Source organism: Cyprinodon tularosa, unplaced genomic scaffold (genome assembly GCF_016077235.1).
Source record: "Cyprinodon tularosa strain WSP-4 unplaced genomic scaffold, ASM1607723v1 ctg792, whole genome shotgun sequence".
NCBI lineage: Eukaryota > Metazoa > Chordata > Actinopteri > Cyprinodontiformes > Cyprinodontidae > Cyprinodon > Cyprinodon tularosa.
In genome coordinates this window covers 21,022-46,753 of record NW_024039554.1, presented here as the reverse complement: position 1 = coordinate 46,753, position 25,732 = coordinate 21,022, and the positions used below count along the sequence as shown (strand labels likewise).

General features: G+C 40.3%; 1 protein-coding gene across 3 annotated transcripts in view; it reads right to left on the bottom strand.

Annotated features, from left to right (window-relative positions):
• Nucleotides 1-1,832: 1,832 nt before the first annotated feature.
• The window catches only part of hspa12a (heat shock protein 12A), a 33,619-nt gene continuing 9,719 nt past the window's right edge, over nt 1,833-25,732 (bottom strand). Inside the window, exons 6-12 of one of the 3 annotated variants that reach the window (XM_038271178.1) lie at nt 25,308-25,479; nt 24,886-24,894; nt 15,459-15,545; nt 8,092-8,196; nt 7,763-8,021; nt 5,292-5,395; nt 1,833-3,052 (exon numbers count right to left, since the gene is read on the bottom strand). In XM_038271178.1, coding sequence (XP_038127106.1) covers nt 2,421-3,052; nt 5,292-5,395; nt 7,763-8,021; nt 8,092-8,196; nt 15,459-15,545; nt 24,886-24,894; nt 25,308-25,479 — 1,368 coding nt within the window. In that variant the 3' untranslated portion in view covers nt 1,833-2,420. The remainder of the gene's footprint in view (nt 3,053-5,291; nt 5,396-7,762; nt 8,022-8,091; nt 8,197-15,458; nt 15,546-24,885; nt 24,895-25,307; nt 25,480-25,732) is intronic. The other 2 variants (XM_038271179.1, XM_038271180.1) reach the window with 2 other exon arrangements.

Genomic DNA, 25,732 nt, shown 5'->3' with positions numbered 1-25,732 from the left:
TTACACATGAATATGTCTATTTAAACAATAACTTGTTAATAAAAATGCCATGACATCATAATCCTACTGTTTCCTGGTAGCTTTCTTTAAAATATCAGACTTTAGTTGTTGATCATGTGACTGATGTGTAAAAAAAAATGCTTTTCATTTCAATTTTACAAAATACACATAGATTTTGTTATAAGCAACTCCATTGGAAAAACATTTTAACAAGAAGGTGAGTTCTATTTATTATTGTAGCATTTAAAAAAATGGGAAATTAATCTTTGGAATTAAAATTTGCACAATTTAAAGGTCAAAGGAAACGCAGCTAATAGCGGGTTGACAATCAACAATAGTATCTGTCATCTTCAATGCTGATATGAACGCTCGTCACTTTCCTATGCTGGCTGAGTATGTAGCAGGTTGAACGTCTGTTCCAGAGAGTGTGGATGTAAAGCCTGTCACTACCTGATCTGTCCTAGAAGCACGATCCGTTTCTGCACATGCACCAAAAGAATAAGATCCGGGTTGCTGAAAACTATTCTAACGATTCTGAAAATACTTATTTATATATTTAAAACATTAAAGGTGCTGTAGGAGATCTTGGAAATCTTGGTCTATATTTTTGAACATACACAACCATGCCTCTCCCTTCAGACCACCCCTCGGAGCTACGCCTTCAAAACACATGAACGCGCATGTTGTCTGCAGCGCGTCTAGATCAGTAGGAGTAGAGCGTCTGAGCAGCTCAAGCAGGATGTCGCTGATCTAGGAGCTGGCAGGGAGACAGGCAGCACTGATGATGCAGAGCGCTATGATCACTTCTCTGAAACAGTTTATTTTAATGCCTAAATCAACTTAAAATGCCGAAATCTTTTGTGATTGGTTGAAGTTGTTAATTGATTTCTGTAGAGGGGACCATTTATTTTTAGTTTTACTTCCAGACCTTCTATTTTACTGCTTCCTAAGTGGCTGTGGGGAGATCTTTAAGCCACATGGTAAAAAATGCGTCAGAAAAGATCTCCTACTGCACCTTTACAGAATGCTAAACTACATCGTATAGAAGAAATGGATACATGTCAGATTCTCTCCATTGTATTGCGTGACGTCATCATCGGACATGCTCAGAGCAGTCACAGTAATGTTCCAAAGGCTATTTCAGTGTATCGCTTTTTTTAATTTTTAGAATACGCAATATTTAGGCAAATACAAAAATATTAAAAAAGAACCCCCCCGCCCGAAAAAGAAAAAATAATAAAAGTAAGAAGAATGAAGTATTTGCCTACCAGGAAGTTATTCTGTTGGATCATGTGCAGGACAGCTCGTGCTTCCGGGATGGATCGGGTAGTGACAGAACCTACCGGATAACATTCCCGAATAAAAGAGCTCCAGTGAAGAAATCTTTATTTACGACTGTTAGCCTTTTGTTCTGCTTTGTTTAGCAAAAAAGTCGACATGATCAGTGGGTTTCATGGTTGGCTATCTGCGAATTTGTCATTTTTAAGAATTAAATGATTATTAAGGCTAATTTATTTTAACTATAAATATCTATGTTAGTTTAAGACTCCAAAAGCATTACATACAAACTGAGATCTAATTAATATTCATTAAAAATGAAATGTTGCCTTTTGTATTTTCTTTTTGTATCACTGAGCCTGGTTCTGCTGGAGGTTTCTTCCTGTTCAAAGGGAGTTTTTCCTCTCCACTCTCGCTACAAGCATGCTTAGTGTGAGGGATTGCTGAAGACTCAATTTGTTGATGCAATCAGCTGGTTTTGCTTAGATAGAAAACTTTGAATCAATCTGACTGGATGATCTGGTGAACTGGAAAGTGTCTTGAGATGACGTGTTGGGAATTGGAGCTACAGAAATAAACTGAATTGAATTGATAGTTTCACCTTTTAGCTATAAGGGATTGAATCGCACTTGAGATATGTTTGAAAATGATTATTAGAGCGAAGTCAAACAAGTTGGCAAATCACCATAACAAAAATAAATGCTGCTACAAATTCTGTAAAAGTATGGAAAACTTTCCACCATATTTCCTCTTGTTATCCATCATGATTTGTGTGGCTTGCCTTCAAAATACAGAGTGAAAAAATTTATAATAACACATAATAACATAATAAACATATCAGAGGTAAAGACGTATTAATGGCTTTCCCTTTTAAAACTGACTAAACAAAGCCGACAGCGTTTGTTTTCAGCCTTTTCTCACCGCAGAGCTTCTCTGTAAATAAAAAACTAAGCGCCTGTTTGATCCCTTATCATCAACTCATCAGTCCAAAGTCTGTGGACATTTTTAGCAAAAAAATATCAGCGCCTAGGATTTAATTATACTTTGCAAATCTCTAATAACTATTCATAGTTGTTATGTGCAAGCTGTATTTTGATGACTGCTGCTTCTGGGAAATCTGGGAGCTAGGTTCTGGCACAGCCTTAGTGGCTTAGGAAGTCGATGCTAGCTTTGACAGTGCGTCCGGTGGACACGTCTACCGCCATGGCTCGGATTTCTGTGTCACCAAACTTCATGAGGGTCTGGATCTCACGCCGTGGTGCTGAGCTTTCCGTTCCGCTCACATCTAATCGAAGCGTCCCACACTTCCTGACCCCAGGCTCACTGATGAACCCCACACTCTCCTTCTCTGAGCAGTAGACGTGGATGACGATAATCTGCTGGGATGGCTTTGCGGGCGTATAGCTGCGCTTTACCATCTCGCCCAGTGCTACGGATTGGTCAGCGGCGATGAAAGTATCGAAGACATCGGTGCACCAGCGTGTGCCATCTTTAATAAGCAGTTTCTCTGGCGGGTGCTTGCCCTCCACGAAGCGATTGAGGACGCCCACGCCGTACGTCAGGGGTGAGCGCCGGACTTTGATGACGCTGGGGTCCAGGCCGAACAGCACAGCACCTTTTAGGATGGTTAGGCCGACGTCATGGGGGATGATGATCCTGCTGCGACCGCGGAGCATGTTCTGGACAGCCTGCTGCAGCAGGGCGGACTCGGCAAAACCTCCAACCAGGAACAGGAACTTGATGTCGCTAACCTCTGGCTTCTCAAAGAGCTCGGCTGGAGAGGAAGCACAGAAAACTCAGCCTTATGTGACCTCTGTTTATTGAATCAATGGAGAGAAAATATTCAGGAGTAAAACCATGGATTTATTAGTAAATTACTGGTCTAACCACGAGTGATGCCCGTTAGGAGGCCTCATGAGGCCATGCGCCCTAACAGGGTCCCCATTTAGCAGCAGATGTTTGTCTCGCACAGCACTGTCCTGCATCTTTGCTGCCCTTAAAGGTCAGTCTCAGTCTCTTCTGACCGACAGACTAATTAGACCTACAGGAGGCATCAACAATCACCTGGATCAAAGATTACCTGACAAACAGACGTCAGTTTTTTCAGACTGAAGGGTCTAAACTGTCTAAACAGGGAGTCAGTGGAATAGGAGCACCACAGGGGACGGCACTCTCTCCTTTAGGCCCCTGTCACACCTTGCTGATTTAGCCAGCGTATGCCTGACGCCCCATACTCTCCTAAAACGCTGGCATATGCTAAACTTTCTATTAGGGATGGAACGGTTTATGAAAACCGTCCGAATCGTTCGGTTTGACTGTCTCGGTTCGGTTCGCGTGTGTTTCGTTCGGTTCATGCGCTGCTCCTTTTTCTCATAGCCGAAGCGTTTACACTCCAGAGCAGAAGGTGGCGATACTGCGACCAAAGCCAACCACCAGTAGTAAACAAGAAGAAGAAGAAGCGAAGCAGCGTAGCTGGGTGTAGCAGAAAAAAGATCAGTTATTGTGGAGAATTGTGTGGGAATGGCGAGTGGGAAAGAACAGGAGTTGGAAGATGCGCCAGCAGCACTTTATAGGTCTGCTGTATGGGACCACTTTGCATTTAGAGTGACCTACGATGACGGCGGAAAGAAAGTTGTGGATAAAAACATTGTGCAAGCATTGTGCAACACGTTTTGTTTATGCTAACAGCAACATGACCAACATGTCAGGCTAACAATCAACATATACTGAACCGAAAACCGTGACCACGAAACTGTGAACCGAACCGAACCGTGGATTTTGTGAACCGTTCCACCCCTACTTTCTATGTATTTTTAAAATTTGTGGCGTATCCATAGAGTATTCATAACGAGTCAAGAACTTATGTCTAATGACACCCAAACATCTGCATGACGCACGGCAGCGTAATGCATTACGTAATGCATTACGAAGCATCAGTTAAAGCTGGTCAGAGGAGCTGCCCAGTCTGCATAAAAAAATGTCTTTGATCACGGTATTAACCTGGCTGTCGTTTACCGCCCACCAAAAGAAGAAAGAAAAAAGAAAAAGAAAGAAAGCAGGTTTGCAGTCACAGCAGATTGAGCGTAATTTCTGCTAGGAAGTTTGTTGGTGGTCGTAAACGCAGGGAGGCCTTCTCTCTCACCCTATGATGGGGATGAAGGCTGGAGGAGAACTGATGGTTTCCTCCTGTGAACCCCCTTTATACCAACATGCTGCCAGTACGCCATTATACAGTAGCTGGAAGTTAGAAACACGTTCAGCGCTCATCTGGAACACGTCAGATACGATCATATGCATTGCAGAGACGTTCTTGAAGTTACTCAGAGGTTTTGGATAAGCTAAGATGCCAAGAATGATGAGGAACTGACACTGAACGTATGTCAACCATAAGATAACTGACCTAGAACTTATGGTCCACATATGGGATACGCTGGCATACATCCTATATACCTAAAACTTTTACAATGTATGCCAGCGTTTTTGCCAGATTTTCCAAATTAAACGCTGTCTAAATAGTCAAGGTGCGACAGAGGCTATACTTTGAAGACTGACGGGGGCGGTCACAGCTACCGAACTACAGGAAGCTGTAGAAATAACAGAAATCTGATTTATCTGTTTTCTACTGGTAATAGCTTTGCAGTATTGACTTGTCCTTTTGAGGTTTTGTATGTAGAATCATGATGAATGAGTTTAATTTATACAATAATGGATAATCATGTAACATAACTAAATCTACAAACCGGAATGCTTCCTGATGCATTGGTTCTCTCTGTGGGGTTATAGGGAGATTGATTTCTCTCTCATTTAAAATGTGAAAGACGCTTTCCCTAACCTTACGCTGACAAAATTGGATTTAACTTCTCTACACTTCCACAGGATAGAAAGTGGTGAAACTTGACAAAAGGAGGATAAGTTGTGACCTAAACTTTAGGCAGTTCTTATCTAAACTCTAAAGACAAAACAGCACTTCTTAAAATGAACATAAGTTAATGATTAGATAGAACAGAGCTTACTGAGATGTTGGATGATGTGGTCTATGGTTGGCTTGAAGAGGTTGTTCATAGCATCTGGAGTCATCCTCAGCATCCCCTGAGATGACCATTTAACAAAGTCCACGCTGAAGAGGAGAGAAAAATGTCAAGCAGAGCTGAACCACAGAAATGTAAGATTTTCTTCACATATTGTTCTGTCAACTGTCCAGTCAGTTATTAGGACTGTTGTCACTGAGTTGTTATCTATCTATCTATCTATCTATCTATCTATCTATCTATCTATCTATCTATCTATCTATCTATCTATCTATCTATCTATCTATCTATCTATCTATCTATCTATCTATCTATCTATATATATATATATATACACTCACCGGCCACTTTATTAGGTACCCCATGTTAGTAATGGGTTGGACCCCCCTTTTGCCTTCAGAACTGCCTCAATTCTTCGTGGCATAGATTCAACAAGGTGCTGGAAGCATTCCTCAGGGAGTTTGGTCCATATTGACATGATGGCATCACACAGTTTCCGCAGATTTGTCGGCTGCACATCCATGATGCGAATCTCCCGTTCCACCACATCCCAAAGATGCTCTATTGGATTGAGATCTGGTGACTGTGGAGGCCATTTGAGTACAGTGAACTCATTGTCATGTTCAAGAAACCAGTCTGAGATGATTCCAGCTTTATGACATGGCGCATTATCCTGCTGATAGTAGCCATCAGAATTTGGGTACATTGTGGTCATAAAGGGATGGACATGGTCAGCAACTATACTCAGGTAGGCTGTGGCGTTGCAACGATGCTCAATTGGTACAAAGGGGCCCAAAGAGTGCCAAGAAAATATTCCCCACACCATGACACCACCACCACCAGCCTGAACCTTTGATACAAGGCAGGATGGATCCATGCTTTCATGTTGTAGACGCCAAATTCTGACCCTACCATCCGAATGTCGCAGCAGAAATCGAGACTCATCAGACCAGGCAACGTTTTTCCAATCTTCTATTGTCCAATTTCGATGAGCCTCAGTTTCCTGTTCTTAGCTGAAAGGAGTGGCACCCGGTGTGGTCTTCTGCTGCTGTAGCCCATCTGCCTCAAAGTTTGTCGTACTGTGCGTTCAGAGATGCTCTTCTGCCCACCTTGGTTGTAACGGGTGGTTATTTGAGTCACTGTTGCCCTTCTATCAGCTCGAACCAGTCTGGCCATTCTCCTCTGACCTCTGGCATCAACAAGGCATTTCCGCCCACAGAACTGCCGCTCACTGGATGTTTTTTCTTTTTCGGACCATTCTCTGTAAACCCTAGAGATGGTTGTGCGTGAAAATCCCAGTAGATCAGCAGTTTCTGAAATACTCAGACCAGCCCTTCTGGCACCAGCAATCATGCCACGTTCAAAGTCACTCAAATCACCTTTCTTCCCCATACTGATGCTCGGTTTGAACTGCAGGAGATTTTCTTGACCATGTCTACATGCCTAAATGCACTGAGTTGCCGCCATGTGATTGGCTGCTTAGAAATTAAGTGTTAACGAGCAGTTGGACAGGTGTACCTAATAAAGTGGCCGGTGAGTGTATATATCACATCTCGTATTTTTTTTTTTTATATATATATTATATATGTAACATACAGTAGCAGACATTCAAAACGGCCATTCCCAGTCAAAAGCCAGCATAATGGCAGCAAAATCCCCTTCAACTTCCAGCCAATGGCCTTCTCCTGGGCATGCATATATTTTTACTCTGACTCCATCCTTTCACTGAATTACAGGGTCTGACCAGGAGATGCCGCTTCTATTTAGATCTTAATGTCCACAATTCATGACAGAAAGAATATTTTAGTACAAAGATTGATATTAAAAAAAGAATTGAAGGGGACCATCCAAGGCCCCATCACGGAACTGTATGAAACATCTGATCAGTATCCTGGTGAAGATTTTTTTTGCTATCATCTAGGTCATAGTCATTCCAAAAATAGAAAATTATAAACTGGGGTTTGTTTCAAAGTTTGAAGATGTTTGAAAAATGTTTCAATTGAAAGTGTCAGGAATAGCTTTGAGTTTGAGGTTCTATACAGTAACCCAACAGCCCAACAACTGCATAAAGGTGCTCAGGGGAACAGAAGACCTCACCTATTCAGCCAGGCCGACAATTCCCTTTAATTACCTCCCTTTCAGAGACATAGACAGGTATGGGACAATGCAGGCTAACAAAGAAGCCAAACAACCCCCATTTCAAAGGGGTGGACCCGTTCGCCTGTTTCAATTTGCATGTTTTCTAAATAAAAACAAAGTTTTGTTGGGCTACTGTATAAAGCCTCGAACTCAACGCTATTTCTGACATTTCTAATTGAAAATTCTTCCATGACGGGGAAGCGAAACGTCTTCAAAATTGGAAACAAAGTCCAGTGTTTTGTTTTTAACTTTCTTTTGTTGGAGCTTCTGAAAAGTAGTGTAAGTAATGTCTGCAGTACTTCTGTTTTTTCACTCACTTGCTTTTGCGCAGAGCATGGTCCACGCTGTGACCTCGGAACTTCTTGTAGTAGTCAATGAAAGAGAAAGGCAGGTTAATGTTGAGCGGGTTGGTTCTGTCAGGAGCAGCTGCTCTCTTTCGCGACTCAAACGCAATCATCAGGTCCACCCAGGCGGCCGGCCTCTTTATTTTAAATTGGTCAATAAAATCTTGGCCAAATATCTTGCACAGCAACTTCTCAAATTCATAATCGACCCCGATGGATCCATAAGGTCCACCTGAAAAAAAAGAAGAGGTTTTATAAGTGAGGCAGGTTAATAAATACAGTGGCAGTGAAAAGACAATTACCCGAGGCCTTGTAGAGCTCTTTTAGATGTCCTTCTGGAAGACGAATCTGATGAACAGTCAGATCCACTGTTCCTCCACCACAGTCCATTACCACGTACCGGTCACCTGCAAATAGCAAAGGTGTAGAATAAAACACACCAAAACATGAAAACTGTTTTCCTCTTACATCTTCCTTTAGAGCATTGTTTCAACATATGGTGACTTTTTTTCAAAAAGCTCCCCATTCTCAGCTGACTGTTAAAAGTAATGTTGATTGGTACAATTTGATAGAATCTCACACTGCTAGTGACCTAAGAGAACAGGTATGAGTTCAAGGTGTGAAAATCAGACACCTAGATCCGCTAAAAGCAGTGGCATCTCCAGAAATGTTTCATAGGGGGGCCAGATGTGGCCACTAAAAATCTTGGGGTGGCCACTGAAACTAAAAGCCCTAATTTCAGGATTTTAATCTACTATTGTGGTAAACCTGCCTGTAGAAATCATAAAGACAATAAACCAAGACAGATCTTGGTTTATTGTGTGTATTTTTAATGTTACGTCGGTGGTTGTGCATAATGGGATGAAATGCTAAACTACAGTTTACCCTGGCCAGTGGGGTGGGCAGGGTACTGCATAGGGTGGCCGTGGCTAAAAGGCATCTTTTTTATTGTATAAGGAGGGAATTGTGTTTCTTTGCTGTTGAAAGCAAAGAAACTCGTTTGATAAAAAAGACTTTGAAAAAAGAATGTAACTTTGGTGCTTTCTGATGTTATTTATTCCAGGGTTTATACAGGAATTAGTAACTCTGATTTATCGGGGAACACCGAGTTTACATTGTTATAGATAAATAACAATAGCTCAGTGGGTGAAATGGACGTACAGAGAAGTTCAAACCCCATCAACACCTCCTTTCTCTGCAAAACTCACAATTTTAAACTTCCACCATCAAACGGGCGAATCCAAACGAAGCACAGAGTTGACGTCAATTCAGGGATGGTGCATTATTTAGTTCTGGCCTGTACTTTGGTCATTCGGATCGAGCCGTGAGCTCTGGGGCTGGTCAGGGAACCCCGGCGGCCGGGGACGGAGCAACCGAACCCGACCCGACGGTATGCTTTCCCCAGCCTGCCTTACCCTGCTACCCCCCAGGCAGGCGGGTGGAAGCATGGGGCCGCCGGTGTCCAGGCTACCGTCACTGGGTCGGGTTCGGTCCCTCCGTCCACAGCCCTAACCAGCCCCAATGTAATGATTAACAAAAGCAGTGCCTCATGTACCGCCCTGTCAGATAGGAGTTTTACAAACGTTACTGCCTGTCACCATGGAGAGTTTTTACTAATTATTTTGCATGACCCAAAGGCGGCAACAGAGGAGAAGATGACGACGGAGGGGCCAGCCTGACTTTCCTGTACATTTGTCACAATAACAATAATTTCTGGGACATTCTTGTTTGATTATCTGTAAGCCATAATCTTCAAAATTATATAAAAAAAAGACTTTATATACTTAACGTTATGTGTAATAAACCCTTGTAATACAAGATTTATCCCTTTCTGTAACACGTAATAATAATATAGAACTTTCTCACAGAACACCCAGTTTATTTCTTTTTTTTTTGGGAAACATTTTATTTTATGCTCTCCTCTCAGCCTCCATCCAGGACTTAGTGGGTGAATTGGAGCTAAGCTGTCATTTTTACCTATATCAATGTTTTTAGTTGAGTTTGTGTGCAATTGTCTGTCTGTGTATAGAATAAGTTGAATAGTTATGAACGGATTTTAATGAAATTTTGTACCAAAGGTGCATTTCAGTCCAAGAAGAACTCATTAACCTTTGGAAATGATCCAGATCATGAGCCGGTTTTAGCTGCAGGTCACAATATTGGGCAACATTTGCTGTTTGTTGGAGGTCTGTGCTCTCTGAGAGCTTTTATAGATATCTTTCCTGTGTTTGGGTATTTTCACGTCTATTTTAAAAACTGACTGCAGATGCACATTAGCTTATGCTATTATCTGCTCCCATACATCTGCACGGTCTTTTCCTAAATCAAAGCGGACGTCTGCTCTGCAGCCTGGACCCACAGAGAATGGTTTTATCGAATATGGGCCAGAAAGCCCTTTAGTACAGCTGCACAAAAGCAATAAACAAAAGACATCTTCAGAACCGGCCGGTCTGCATCTAGATAGAAAAACCTCTGAAAAAAGTCCCCCCAGTGGAGGACTTTACAAGCCTCCAATTAAAAAATTAAAAGGTGATCTATAATGGTGGATTTTTCACGGTGCCATTGCCACAATCTCGTTTTTATCAGTTATTAATTGGGATGTTGTCAGGGTTCTGCAACATCTGGTCGTTAGTTTCTTTGTATTTGTATTTTGTAGTTGTTTTTTTAGCAGTGTTTTGTTCTTGAGTTGCTCTCTGTTGCCCCCTGGTGTCTGTTTCCTTTCCCCTTGGCTTCCTTCTAGATGCTTCCATCCGCACCTGCTCCCAATCAGATCATTAGTCCAGTCTTTGTTCTGTCTTCTATATATACTCTCCCTGTGCGGTTGTGCTGGTTCCTCATCTTTTCCTGGCTTCTCATGTGTGTTTTCCCGGATGTCTCCTAGATTCTGTTTTTTTTTTCTGTATTCGTTATTTTGGAATTTTGGATTTCTGCCTCAGTTGCCTGTGAATACTTCAATAAATTAGCAAAACTCATCTCAGCCTACTAATCTCTGCATTTGGGTCCTCAAAACTAGTGATGGATTAATGAGGCATCTTGACTCGTCGCCAAACTGCATTGATGCTGCGTTGATCCTGTCTCATAGAATACTGACACCTGCTGGACATTTAAAGACACTACAGGCAGATTATTGAACAGAATAATCTGAATTGATTTGATGACCTAGTACAATGATAGAATTTAACTTATTGTTGGTTATATTATATAATTTCATATCTATGTTTAAATTAAAAATATCTTTGACATTTTTAGATGCAGCCAATAATTTATGTAAACGTATATCCTAACGTGAAAATTTAGGGGAAAATGTGAATGAGGATGCTGGTGGACTAGGATTTGAAATCATAATTTTAAAACAATAAGTGCAGTAAAAACAGCAAATAAACTAAGAGTCAATTTGAAATTAATTTTAATTCAAATAATTTGAGTGATAACTGAGAGGAAAAGGATGACACAACAAGAAAATTAAAATAAAAACACAACGCCTGAAAAGTTCCTGTTCCTTTTAGGCTGCTACAAAATTTAAGATCATTTTAATGATAAAGTGCAAAAGATGAGATATTTTCTTTAGCAGCACATCATGTTGACAGATACGTTTTTAAACACAGTTTAGTGAGTCAGTCAGTTAGAAACGACTCCTGTATCGGTCACATGACTTTCTGGAAACGACACGCGCACCGAGAGCGTTTTGCTCTATTGGCTTCATGTGTGTTTTTCATGTTTTTAGTCTTTTTGGGATGTTTTTTTTACAAACCCTCTTTTTGTAGCAGGAGTTCGATTATAATAGAAGAAACAAGCCAAAGGCCTGACTTTTAAATGTTTTAATCTGTGAAGCAAAGATGGCCGATTATTGTCCCACAGAGGCAGACTGCAGGGGGGAGCTCACCTTGATGCCGTGGCTCTGTAGAAGTTACAGAATAGCCCAGAATAAAGATCGAGTTTCACTTCCACAGAGCCTCACAGACCATCAAGGATTTTATTCAGCTGTGGGGTTTTAATAACATTGTATGTGCTGTGTCAGATGATGGAGATTTAAGAAGCTCCTCATTTAATGATTTTTAGCTGACACTTGTTTTACAATAATTGATTCTAAATTGTGTAAATAAAGTTTTGCTAAAAGTCAAAAAAGCCTAAATCAACTTGATGCTTAGTTCTCAGCAGAGAATGTGAATAGAGTGGATCAGGGTGCAGTTCCTTCTCCACACTCAGGAGGATGTTCGCTCATTCGCTCCACCGCTCCACCACTTCATTTTCCTGCTGCTCCGGCGAAATCGCTCCATGCTCACTCAAATTTTCAGGAGAAGGTATTTTCTGACATTTTTCTTTCATGTAATGATGCCAGGTCCCTGATACACATGACGTTTGATTCAATGATGTGAACGATACATGTGTATTATTAACTGGCTGTTAAATTATCGCACTGTTTCCCAGCTGTGTAACACCTCGCTCCATTCATGTTGCCCTACGCTTCCTATTTAATTATTATAAAATTTTACTAGACTTCACGAAAAAAAGGTCACTTTGTTTCCCATTGCAAATGAGATAACAGCGTATAATGCATGTACCGTAAATCCTCTAATATTGGCCTGTATTCCATTAGCAGCCGGGTCTCTAATAATGGCCGGTTTTGCTGTCGGCGGGGGTAAATAATGGCCGGACTCATATACAGGCCGGGGCTATAATTAGAACCAACGATGTTCCTGTGCAGTCCTCAGCAACCTGTGATAGTAACATGCAAGTACCACAGGGGGGCAGTGTTTGCTAACGAATCCAATCCATTAGCTTGGGAATTCCCATCCTTAGCGCAGACAGTGCTGCAGACAGGAGGTCGGATTGTTTGGTTTTTATGACCGGCTGTGATGGCAGAACAGTTTCCATTAATTTATTTGAAAACTTTGTTTGGCCAAGAATCCATTCTGTGTCTTTTTTTTTGTATTGCCGTGCAGAAAAATAGCAGCAGCTGGAAGATGTCTGAATAATGTTTTGTAAACCGTTATGGTAACTGTACTTTTTCAATAAATGAACCTAGTATTTTATTGGTTCAAAGAGACACAATCTGTTTTTATTCATTCCACTGGTCGTCTGTTTTGATCAAATAGAAATAGAGGCCTGCCTCTAATTCTGGCCTCCTTCCAATTAGGGCTGCAACAACGAATCGATAAAATCGATAAAAATCGACTTTTAAAAGCGTTGGCAACGGATTTAATCATCGATTAGTTGTGTCGCGCGATTAATGCGTCATCCGCCGCCGCCGTCATCCGGGGGAAGAAAAAAAAATATGGCGGAGCGAGTCAGCGCCGCAGTTGCAGTGTTGCCAACTCAGCGACTTTTCAGACCCCTCCAGCGACTATTTTTCAAAAAAGCGACTAGCGACAAATCTGCCGACTTTTTACGGTGTCACTGGCGGCTTTTGCCTGCCGTGGGGCGCCTCCCCCATCCCAACCCCTTTCTCCCTCTCCTACAGGAATCCCTCTCAGCGCGGCAGTCAGAGCCGCAGGATTTTAGTGAGGAGTTTACCCTCAGCGTCCAGACTGCAAATGAAGCGCGCATGCGCCGGGATTGACGGCGCAAATTGATCACAATAATTAAAATAGCCTGCGCTTTGTAAAGTGAAAAAAGTCGTAACATGCAACTTTTGTAAAAACAAATGAACATGGCACGGAAGCACCACTGTTATGACGCAGCACCTGAAAAGAAAACACGTTGGAGCCTTCAATGGCAGTGAAGAGAGCTGATCAGCAGGATGAGCGACCATGTTTGTTTCATTTTAAAGAGGGGAAACGTAACGTTAGTTTCTCAGTTCGCTCATCTGATGCTTTCCTTACCGTGTTAGTAGGTTACAGACAGTGATAAGGTTGGCTACTTATTTTACTTTTAATTTCATTTGAATTTGTTTAAGCAGCGTTTATATTTTCTTTATAAATAAATTAACTTGCAAATTATGAGGGCAAGGCTTTTAAAGTTTAAATCTTCTGGCAAAGATAAAGAAAAGAAGATCCTGCAATTTATGGAAGTAAAGCAGAACAAAATCCAGCAAGATCAGTAATATGTCAATTAATTATATGCCACATTCCCATGTAAATATCTGTCTTTGGAGGATGTGTTTTTTACCACCCCTAGTTCTCTCATTTTTATTCCAAATACAATCTATAATTAGAATCACAGGGCTATTTTTATCTCTATGGTTCAGTATTTTCTCAAGCAGCAACTTTAACTGCTATACTTTCCTGTCTTAAAAGGCAGAACTCTTCTAGTCTAAAAAAACTCATTTGTTGAAATGGGGGGGCCTATTGTTTGAACCCCTTAGGGGCTTTAAAAAACAAAAATGCCTGTCTCTTTTTGCGCTTTATGAAACAAAGTAGCCTATATTTTGTGGATGTACAGCTACATTTCTCATGTAAGTTTGCGTAGTTTTTACACAAACATTTATTTTTCATATTGCACCAGTACAGTTAATGAGCAACCTATACTTGTGTGCTTGTTTGTTCTGTCTAAAATGTTTATTTTGGAATAAAGAGGTTAATATAAAAAAAATTTTTTGTCCGATTCATCGATTAATCGAAAAAATAATCGGCCGATTCATCGATTTTTAAAATAATCGTTAGTTGCAGCCCTACTTCCAATAATGGCCTGGACCAAGATGCACCTGAGTGAAATAAAGGCCCCGGCCTATATTAGAGGATTTACGGTATGTGATTTATTTTGAAAAAAATGTTTAATTGATGCTGTGAACGCATCGGAGCGAACTGGAGCGAAGCCAAATCCTTGCTCCGGCCTTTGAATTGAAAACTGCTCTGCGCTCCACCACTCGCTCCACGCTCCGCTCACAAGCTCTGGTTCTTAGTTTTTGGTGCAATTGGTTGAAAAAAAAACACCTTTTAGTTTGTCTTCTATATGTTTAACAAAACTGAAGTGATGGTGTCTGTCGTGGCCTTTTGTTCCAACAAATACCAACATGTTCACCAAAGGCCGTGGGTGGTAACAGGTGGTTTTTGGCTTTGTACGCACTTCTCACTTGGCTTATTTATTGTAAAAGCAAAGACAAAATCCACACCAGACATTTACCAAGCATTCCACCATCAGTCAGTGTGTTCTTAATTACTCCAATGAAAGGGAGGGTCCAACAATTAACCTTAATCTAAATAATTCCAAATATAAAAAATAAATTACCAATTTTTTTTCAACTTGAATATATTTTACGTACCAAAAGATAACGAATTACAAAAATTTTGTGTAAATGGCCACAACAGCGTCTGTGGTTTGTTTTTGATTTAAGCTGGTAAAATCAAAATCAACCACATTTAAATAATAAAACAATATATAAAAAATACATAAAAAAATATCTGTGTAATATAATATGACGTCTTTTAAGGCTTCAGCTTTTTAAAAACCCTGATCTTGAGTCTTCAGTGTAGTAATTATATCTCAGTCAAACCGCATAAAGGTCTAAAAAACTAAAACATGGAGATATACATAAAAGAGTAAAACATAGAAATAAAAACCTATTATGGCTTAGTAAACATAATTCAAATAAACAGCTGAGTGTTAGTTTCCCAAAAGAATAAACATGCTTTCTGGAATTTTCTGAACATAAGGCGACAGAAACAGCAAAGCAAAGTAACCCTGAAAGAAAAGGACGTTAGAATGAGGTAAAGGAAGGGAAAGACACTACCTTCTTCCAGCTCCGACCAAAGCTCCCCTATGACATTTTCCACCAAAAAGGTGCGGCTCTGTCGGTTGCGCCGTACATGCTCCTTAGCTGGTTGTTAACAGAGAGAACATGTTGGAATGAGAGTCAAGATGGCATGAAGCTCTGCTGTGTGAGGCTGTGATGCTGACATTCACTATGAGGCAAGCAGCAGGCTGAGGTGAAAACATCCACCCCTTCATGAATCATGTAAGAAACCACATTAAACAAATGGAAAACTAATTACTGTTTTATTTCACACACTGTAATTATATTTCCACTGAGTGATCAGAAAAACTGTGCTCTATGAACACAGTAGTAGTCAATCAAAATGTCCCTGCTTCCCTTGGCTGGTCCCCTGCAATTCCTTTTTAAACATCATTCTTTCTACTAAAATATTCTTTCTGTCATGAATTGTGGACATTAAGATCTAAAGAGAAGTGTCATCTCCTGATCAAACCCTGTAATTTAGGGAGAAGGAGGGCGTCTTCCACTGGCTGGAAGTTGGAGGGGATTCTGCTGGGAGTTGCAGGGAAGTTGGCTGCCATTCTGCTGGTGTTTGACTGGGAAGGGCATTTTGAATGGCTGCTACTGTATGGCTATGTTCACGCAGCAGCCTGAAATGACCCAAATCTGATTTATTTTTAGTCCATATGCGACCTGGATCTGATCTTTTCATGTCAGTCTGAACAACTCAGATCTGATTTTTTTCCAATGCGACCCAGGCCGCTTGGCTCTGTGCGCCTGAATCTGATCTTTTCAATGTGACCTGTGTCTGAACGGCCAGGTCACATTCATCCGACCTGAACGCCATTAATACCCAACAAAGGTCACTAATTTATGTTTTGCTATGCAGAAATGACAAGAACAACAACGACCATGGTGGACGATGATGCAGAGGGCAGTATTTATGCTTAACCATATTGAAAAGATTGAGTTTTTAAGGTTGGGAAAGATCAGAAGATGCGCTCCTACACTACCAGCCATGTTTACTTCCGTAAGCACATAACACGCTGGCCTGTGATGTCATTGCGTCCTCTACTGCGCATGCGGGACACTTGCATTGTATGACTGCAGTTCACACAGGAGATCACATACATCTGGAAATGTGAACGGCAACGCAAAAAAATCTAATTTCACAAAAAAATTGGAATTGAGCATCAAGAGTTGCAGTGTGAACGTAGTCAAAGAGTGGTTTTGAACAGTGCTGATTGATATCCTTTAATAAACAGTGAAAAGCAGTGTGTGCAAGGCTGACTAAATGTTACAGAAACTAAGAAATTACTGACAAGAACTGTCAAAAGAGAAAGTTTTACTGCTATTAATGGGAGAAGCTGGATATAGATCTTGTGGTTCTAGACCTCATTGATTGACGGGGGGGACTCCATTTGTAAGGGGTATGCAAGTGATCAAAAACGCAAACTTGCCCTCTAAAATGTTAATATATTGTGGGGTATCTGAGGGATAAACTGGAATAGACCCTGGGAGAGGAGGATCAGCATCAGGACTACAGATACGGATCAGTCCCTGTTAATTCTTAAATGTTTTAACAAAAAAAACACAGAAAAAACAACCTCTTAGTTTAATGGAGAGAAATTAAAACTAAAGGAAAGTGTTTTTTTATGAACGCAAAGAAAAATGTATCAGAGTTCACTGTGGCTGGTTCATTTCAGCTTTTATATTAGTTTTTCTCTTTACTTATATTTGTCCCTATTCATGTTTAATCAGTAGGTGTCATGGTTTTGGTTATGCTGTTGCTGGTCCTGTTGTCATTGCTATACTAGTCTACTCAGCACGTCTCTCCGGGGCTCCTAAGGCTCGTTTTCCCCTGATGTCTCCACGGTTTTTGGTCTGTTTAACATTTTAGTTGGATTTCTGGATTTGTACCTCTGTTTCCTGTGTTCTACAATTAAATCTGTCAGAACTCATCTCTGCATCTAGGTCCTCAAGCAACCTCACCACTCATTGTTGACAGTAGGTTTTCTATTTAATGTTATTTATTTTGTTAGCTGGGAGAAAAGCTTTGAATCAGAGTTGTTCTTTGCAGCTTTTCATTTTTTTTGTTATTTGGATAAAAATATTTATTAGTTTGAGGCAAAATTAACTCATTTCATATGCATGTGGAAATATTATATCAGCATCACATCAATTTCACTAAATGCTAAAAAGATTTGTTTGTCATCATAGTTGAGAAAAACATCTCAAACAGGAATTTTGAGTAAAAATATCTAAATGTGGTGGTGTTTTTCCCTAAAGATGAGTTATTCTGTAGTATTCGTGCCTTTGTGGATTTTATACCACGTTTGCAGCCATCATTTTACCATCAGTTTATCTTTTTTTCAGGCTGTTTCGTGCAGAAAGAGACCAAGTTTGGAGGGAAATATTAGAGTGTTCCCCTTGAAACAAGAAAAAGGTGAACTTTTTAAGTTTTGTCTATCTATCATGTTTCTCTCGATAAAACGGCCGCAGCGTTTGTAGAGATTCAGTAAGCTTGATATCATTGGAAAGAGGAGAACGACAGCTCTTTGCAGATATGTGAACATGCTATATTGATATTGAAATACTCATATACAGGCGCCGAAAGTGCAAAAGCGGTCCCTGGGTCGCGGACGGGTTGTTTGGGACTTGTGGAGTAAAAAATTTTGAGATATGTCTGTTCTAAGCCTCACAGGCTCCAAACAAAGAACATGAGAGAAAAGAATGAGTCACACAGGGTCTTTCATGGCATGAAGGGGAGGACTGTTGTTTTGAGAAGATCCATCTGGCCAGTGAAACATATATTAACCTAACAGGGAATGTCCTTGATGAACTAAAGTTGTTTTTCCTTCAAATCCTCAAGTGTGAGAAAGTTCTTTATGCAGGTGGCGGGTTGGTTCCCCTGGGGGGTGTTGGTGTGATGTTGTATAAATGTATATACTGAAATGCCTCAGTCAGAGAGCCCTATCTCAACCTTATTTCTTGCAAGAAATTCCTCTGCCTCAGCTTCCCAACTTCACAGACTCAAGGAACTTTGAGAGATTAAATACATATTAGCCACTATTAAGAGCCGCTGTAGAGGGTCCAAAGAGCCACATGTGGCTCTGGAGCCGCAGGTTGTAGACCCCTGGCCTAGTGTAACGTAAAATAGTGTTACACTTTCATCGACTGGTTAATTTGCTCCAATAATTATGCCAAATTCTGAAAGATACTCGCATGACATTTGGAAGGAAGTACGGCTGTTAAAAATTTCCCTCCTTCTCTTTCACTTTAACTTAACCAAAGATTTCCTTTCTGCTTAAAATGAAATTATATCTCCTGTTGGTGCGACTTGTATAAAAACCTTCTCATACATGCCAAGCTAAGACAACATATTTTAATCCTATTTTTGCAAATCCTCATTGTTTTTGTGGGTTATGCTGCTGAACCATACCTCTCTCCATCTCTAATGTCCTTGTGACCTCCCAGTTTCATAAGGTGAGAACTTTCTGAAGCAGCTGTGTTGGAAGTGGAGTACTTAAAGCTAGCAGCCATGTGAAGTTAGGTTAATGACTGAAGCAGGAAGAAATGCAGGAATTAAATGTCAAAGGAGCATTTCCTCCTGCTAGAAGTGCAGAGATGAAAAAAAAAACACTCTAAGCTGTGCAGAGGGCATAGTGAAAGCACACCGGGTTCCAGAAACGATGTTTTAACCCAAAATCGAAGCAAAAACTGCAAACCTTTCATCATAACGAAAAAAATAAAGCTACAACTCATTTCACATCTCGACAAGTTTTGACAAACAGACTGCAGAGCTGAGTTAAATATTTGACATCTTTAAGATTCTGATACCAAGATAACCTGGCTCTAAATCTAAACACAGCAATGATTTTATTTGGTATGGTTCACTAGAGCTGAGCTCGTCCTAATGTGCTAAATGAAAGAATTTAAGAATTGATTGTGATTAGAAACAAGCCTCCTACATTATTATTTCTTCTAGATGTGGAGAATGTCATTTTGTTTGAAATTGACATTTAGACAAAAGAAAAATGTCAAATATCAGTAATACATATTCAGTCAAACTAGTACATGTCATAATGGCTTGCCATAGTCTGTTGTGATTGTGATAATATTACATGATTATTACTTGAATGGTAGTAGATCAATGTATCTATTTAGGTGAAATCTTCTGGCAGCAGGTCAGGATGAAGAATAAAAATGTTGTTCTAACATATAGAACCTGTGCATCATCTCATGGGTTCCTCCTCATGTTGATTCAGTCTTCTTTTACACAGTAAAGTGTCTGTTTGCAGACAAATGGCTCTTACTAGCGGCTATCAGTCCCATAGAATGGCCTAGTTAATGATATGTTTATGCACAAAACTACGACAAAAATCTGACTAAATCAGGAAATAAAACAGAGTGATTGGCTGTAAGGAGAGAGGAGACAGAGGACTCTGAGTTTACTGAAGAAAACCTGCTGCTGACACGGTTAGCTCTGGGAGGATGTTACTATGGCGACCTTTTATTTTTTTTTTGAAAACCGAAAAGTCAGTTTCCCTGTTTTCAGGTTTAGACAACTTAAGAGTTTTCGGTAAACCTGCTTCCTGAAACGGAACCCTGCTCTGGCGGTATTCTATATTTTCATTTGTGAAACATGGCTTATCATTGCCCCCTATTGTCTGGATCAACATGCCAACACTGGCATTTGCTGTAGCTGCTTCCCTTTTTGCAGTTTTAGTTTAATAATAATAAATTTACTCTATTCACATACATCTAAAGTCATAAAAGTAATGAGTGGGACTTGGGTCCAAGTCATGTGAATGAAGTCCCCCTCCCTCTGATAGCATTGACTATAAACACCTTGACCTATTTCCACCTCTAGCTCTGCATCACCATTGAAGCTTCTAACAAAACGCTGTCTGACAATCTGTTTTAAAAACAACTAATGTAATACCTCGGCAGTGAGACTAAATGGAGCAAACTGAGCATACAGGTGCTGGTCATAAAATTAGAATATCATGAAAAAGTAGATTGATTTCAGTAATTCCATTTAAAAAGTGAAACTTGTATATTATATTCATACATTACATACAAACTCATATATTTCAGATGTTTATTTTGTTTAATTTTGATGATTACAAATGACAACAAATGAAAATCTCAAATTCATCATATCAGAAAATTAGAATATTACTGAAGACCAATAAAAACAAAGGATTTATAGAAATGTTGGCCAACTGAAAAGTATGAACATGAAAAGTATGAGCATGTACAGCACTCAGTATTTAGTTGGGCCTCCTTTGGCCTGTATTACTGCAGCAATGCGGCGTGGCATGGAGTCGATCAGTCTGTGGCACTGCTCAGGTGTTATGATAGCCCAGGTTGCTCTAATAGTGGCTTTTAGCTCTTCTGAATTGTTGGGTCTGGTGTATTGCATCTTCTTCTTCACAATACCCCATAGATTTTCTATGGGGTTAAGGTCAGGAGAGTTTGCTGGCCAATTAAGAACAGGGATACCATGGTCCTTCAACCAGGTACTGGTAGCTTTGGCACTGTGTGCAGGTGCCAAGTCCTGTTGGAAAATGAAATCTGCATCTCCAAAAAGTTGGTCAGCTGCAGGAAGCATGAAGTGCTCTAAAACTTCCTGGTATGTGGCTGCGTTGACCCTGGACCTCAGAAAACACAATGGACCAACACCAGCAGATGACATGGCACCCCAAACCATCACTGACTGTGGAAACTTTACACTGGACTTCAAGCAACGTGGATGAAGTGCCTCTCTTCTTTTCCTCCAGACTCTGGGACCTTGATTTCCAAAGGAAATGCAAAATTTACTTTCATCAGAGAACATGACTTTGGACCACTCACCAGCAGTCCAGTCCTGTTTCTCTTTAGCCCAGGCAAGACGCTTCTGACGCTGTCTGTGGTTCAAGAGTGGCTTGACACAAGGAATGCGACAGCAGAAACCCATGTCTTTCATACGTCTGTGTGTGGTGGTTCTTGAAGCACTCACTCCAGCTGCAGTCCACTCTTTGTGAATCTCCCCCACATTTTTGAATGGGTTTTGTTTCACAATCCTCTCCAGGGTGCGGTTATCTCTCTTGCTTGTACACTTTTTTCGACCACATCTTTTCCTTCCCTTCGCCTTTCTATTAATGTGCTTGGACACTGAGCTCTGTGAACAGCCAGCCTCTTTAGCGATGACCTTTTGTGTCTTGCCCTCCTTGTGCAAGGTGTCGATGGTCGTCTTTTGGACAACTGTCAAGTCAGCAGTCTTCCCCATGATTGTGTAGCCTATAGAACTAGACTGAAAGACCATTTAAAGGCTTTTGCAGGTGGTTTGAGTTAATTAGCTGATTAGAGTGTGGCACCAGGGGCCATCAATTTTGAACCTTTTCACAATATTCTAATTTTCTGATATGATGAATTTGAGATTTTCATTTGTTGTCATTTGTAATCATCAAAATTAAACAAAATAAACATCTGAAATATATGAGTTTGTATGTAATGTATGAATATAATATACAAGTTTCACTTTTTAAATGGAATTACTGAAATCAATCTACTTTTTCATGATATTCTAATTTTATGACCAGCACCTGTAGAGGCACCTCCAGGTAATGTGCTTAGCTCCATGCTCCTCATTCTGCTGATACACAGTTAAATTCAGCACAAAGTGGTTCTTCAGATTAGTTAGTGGTAACGCTGCAGTGGCTGTCCTGCAGAACTCACCCCCATAAACATAAGGCTACACTGCCTACAGAGGCACGGATTTTGGAAATTTGGGGCCCTAGGCAAACACAGGCAGGGGGCCCTGTGAATTGAGAAGGCAGCAAATAAAACAGACCCATTCTACAGATAGAAAAATGTTAATAGAATAGACATCCATTATTTGTTCTAAGTTTTGTCCCTTTTCTTGTTGTTTTCCTCTCTATGTTTTGTACTCCGTTGACTTTTCATGCTGATTTTTTCCAGGCTTTCTAAGCTCACTTAGCTGATTGCTCCTTCCTGTGTTTCCAAAAAGGCCAAAGTAAATAACCCAGTCCTTCTTTTCACTGTAGACAAGCCATGATCTGCTTCTCTGTTCTCCATTTTTCATTTGGATGAAATAATAGCTGCATGAATCATGACAGCAGACAAGATAGAGGAGAGCAGGAGGCGGGGTTACCAATCTACTGGCTCTGGAGAGCAGAGTTCGCTGCTTTAAGATGTTGTCTCCAAAGTCTCCAGTAGCAGAAAAAAGTCTCTAGATTTGGCCCCAAGTGCCTTTTTGAAATCAAAGTTCTAGAGGGGTCTGAAAAGTGGCTAAATATAGCGACTAAAGCGCTAAGTTGGGAACACTGCTCTTTGCATCGTTTGTTTTCAAATAATTTGCTGCTGTCTGTTTGGACCTTTCTGAACATGTGCTGCAAATGGACTGATCCAATATGGTGGACACTGAAGGGGGGGCTGAGACACACTGAATATTATAAGCGTTCTGATGGCATTTTAGTGAAAGGTTTTTATCAAAAACATAATTAATGTGCACAAATAAGGAATAGTTGTATTAACCATACATGTAAGCAGAGTTTTATGGGGCCCCCAGGAACTTTGAGCCCTAGGCAACTGCCTAGTATTGCCTAAGTGTAAATCCCCCGCTGCAGAGCTACCATCCACAGCGTATTGAAGTGTCTCAGAATATCCTCCTTCCTTCATATAGCCACCTACACAGGGGGACGTCTAAGGCATATTTACAACCTCTGAAAAGTGTTGAGACTGGTAAAGATTGCATTTTCTATGTATTTTGTGGTGTAGGGGTTTATTATTGTTAATAATCAGACAGGAAACAGCCAGAAAGAGAGGAAAAGGCCTTGGACAAAGCAACCAAACGCTGCCTCTATATATTTGCTCCTTGATTTCTTCACAAAGGCTTTCAGTTTTACCAAGGGAGTAAAAATAATATCAGAATTAATCTGGCCTAAAGGACAGGGGTGTGTTTATGGGGGTGGGGGGGGGGGGGGGTGTATAAAAATCCTGTAACGACATAGTGAATATATATGATGATGAAATACTGAATATTTTATTATAATAATTTTAGTTCATATTTGTAGGGAAAAGCATCATGAAAAAAGCATTCTATGGAGTTAGATCCGTCTCAAATTTTACAAATACACATTCATTTTTTATTAATAGATTTGAGTTTTCTTTACATATATTCACTAATTTTCCTTTTTTTTTATTATTTATTTCACGAGGATAATATCCTTTTATAATCGAAAGGGTGAAAATGTGGTCAGAAAATTTTAATTTCTCTTATTTCATATATTAATTTATGCTATTTTCTCATTATAAACGTTTTTCACTCAGTCTGTTTCACCTATAAGGCCACACAATTCCCCTGAGTGAGGAGTGTTTGTAGACAAGATCTACCTTAATCTCATAACAAACCAGATTCTTTCTCAAGGTTTATTCATAACATATTACTGTTTAACAAAAGTGTCTGAAATTTTGTTTTTACTCCAACTACTTTCCATTATTGTAAGTAAGGGGGGGCGAACGCTGTCCAGATCAGAACAGGGCTGATTACCCTGCAATAAGGGCTGAATGATGAACTGTTCTCTCTTTGCAAAGATAAATATAAAGTGCTGACTGAGTGAAATCCATCTATTTCTGTTTATTTAACTGGAGTAAATGTGTGCTGTGCTGCTTCCATCAACACCCTTGTTTCTAGATGTTGGAGATCGGCCTGTTTGCCAGTGTGGTCCTGTTTCTCTGACCGTGACTGAGTGGATGTGCTCTCTTCGTCCTCTGACATGGGAGCTGCCTTGGAGCTCGTCTGTCTGGCTGTGTGTTTCCCGGACGGGGCCGCCTTTTACAGCTGCTTTTTGTATCTCTGCTTCTGTCTCCTTGAACCCCAGTCGGCCTCAGCAGATGGCCGCTCACACTGAGCCTGGTTCTGCTGGAGGTTTCTTCCTGTTAAAAGGGAGTTTTTCCTCTCCACTGTCGCTACAAGCATGCTTAGTGTGAGGGATTGCCTTAAAGTCAATGAGTCAATGCAATCAGCTGGTTTTCCTTAGATAGAAAACTTTGTATCAATTTGACTGGATGATCTGGCGAACTGTAAAGTGCCTTGAGATGACATGTGTTGTGAATTTGGCGCTATATAAATAAACTGAATTGAATTGAATTAAATAGTTGAATACTTTGCATAGGACAAGATCCACAAATACATAAAAACATCCACACACACAGTACAAGATTCACCAAAGTATTTCCTGACCATAAACAATTATACATTAAATTACAAAGTAATTTTTTGTGCTTTCGTGAATTTTTCTGTGCATGCATGAATCATCATATGTGTAGTTGTGAACATTGAGACCGATCTAGCTCCATAGTCCTGTAACATTAACATAAAATGTGATGAATTCAAACTACTGAAGTTTTTAGTGTTCATGCAGTTTGTGTTGTTTACCTGGAGAAACTATGGGGAGAGATGGATAAAGCAGAAAGAAAACAACACATTAAGACTTGAGTTACTAAAGTCAGACCCGACTGTGATGCAATTTAAAACTGAATATGAAATAAAGCAATGGCAGAAAATATTGGCACCCCTAAACATTTTCCAGGGGTGGGGTGCAGTTCAACGTATTTTTTTCATTCCCTTAAATATTGAATAATTCAATGCAGAATTTGTATCAAAATTATAAATTTATATAACTGTGATAGATTTCTGTGAGAGCTGCTTTCCTTTCTGCATAAATTTGAGGGGACGCCAACATTACGCTCATCTCTGTGTGCAGCATGGTTATAGGCATGAGGTGTAAACAGTGTAAAAAATGCCTTTTCTTTGTCTTAGATTTAAAAGTATGTTTTGCGATTCTGGATTTATCGTACCTTGGGTCATTCCGCTGCCCATGTTCTCATTGGGGCTGAAACCGTTCTGGGTGGTCTGTGTACCCAGGTCCACCATCTGATGGAGGCGGAGCTTACGGCAATATATGGACGCTGCTTCAGGCTCTAAAGCAATGATCAACTGCTCTGGGTTTTCACGTGACACCAGAGCCGACTGTGGACAGGAAGAAAGATATAATTAAAAAAAATGTACACTTATATTCCGCACAGAGCAAAAATAACACTATTAAAAAAGCGCTGCTTGAATTAATAACTCTCATTCCTTTCCTGAGTCATTCTGAATTTGTCCTGCTTTCCTAAATCATAAAGCAGGGGTTGGCAACCTGCGGCGCCGGAGCTGTCTAAAAAATTTATGAAAATGTTTTTCTTTTTGTCAAACAAACATTCATGATGTTTTCCAGTGCTGT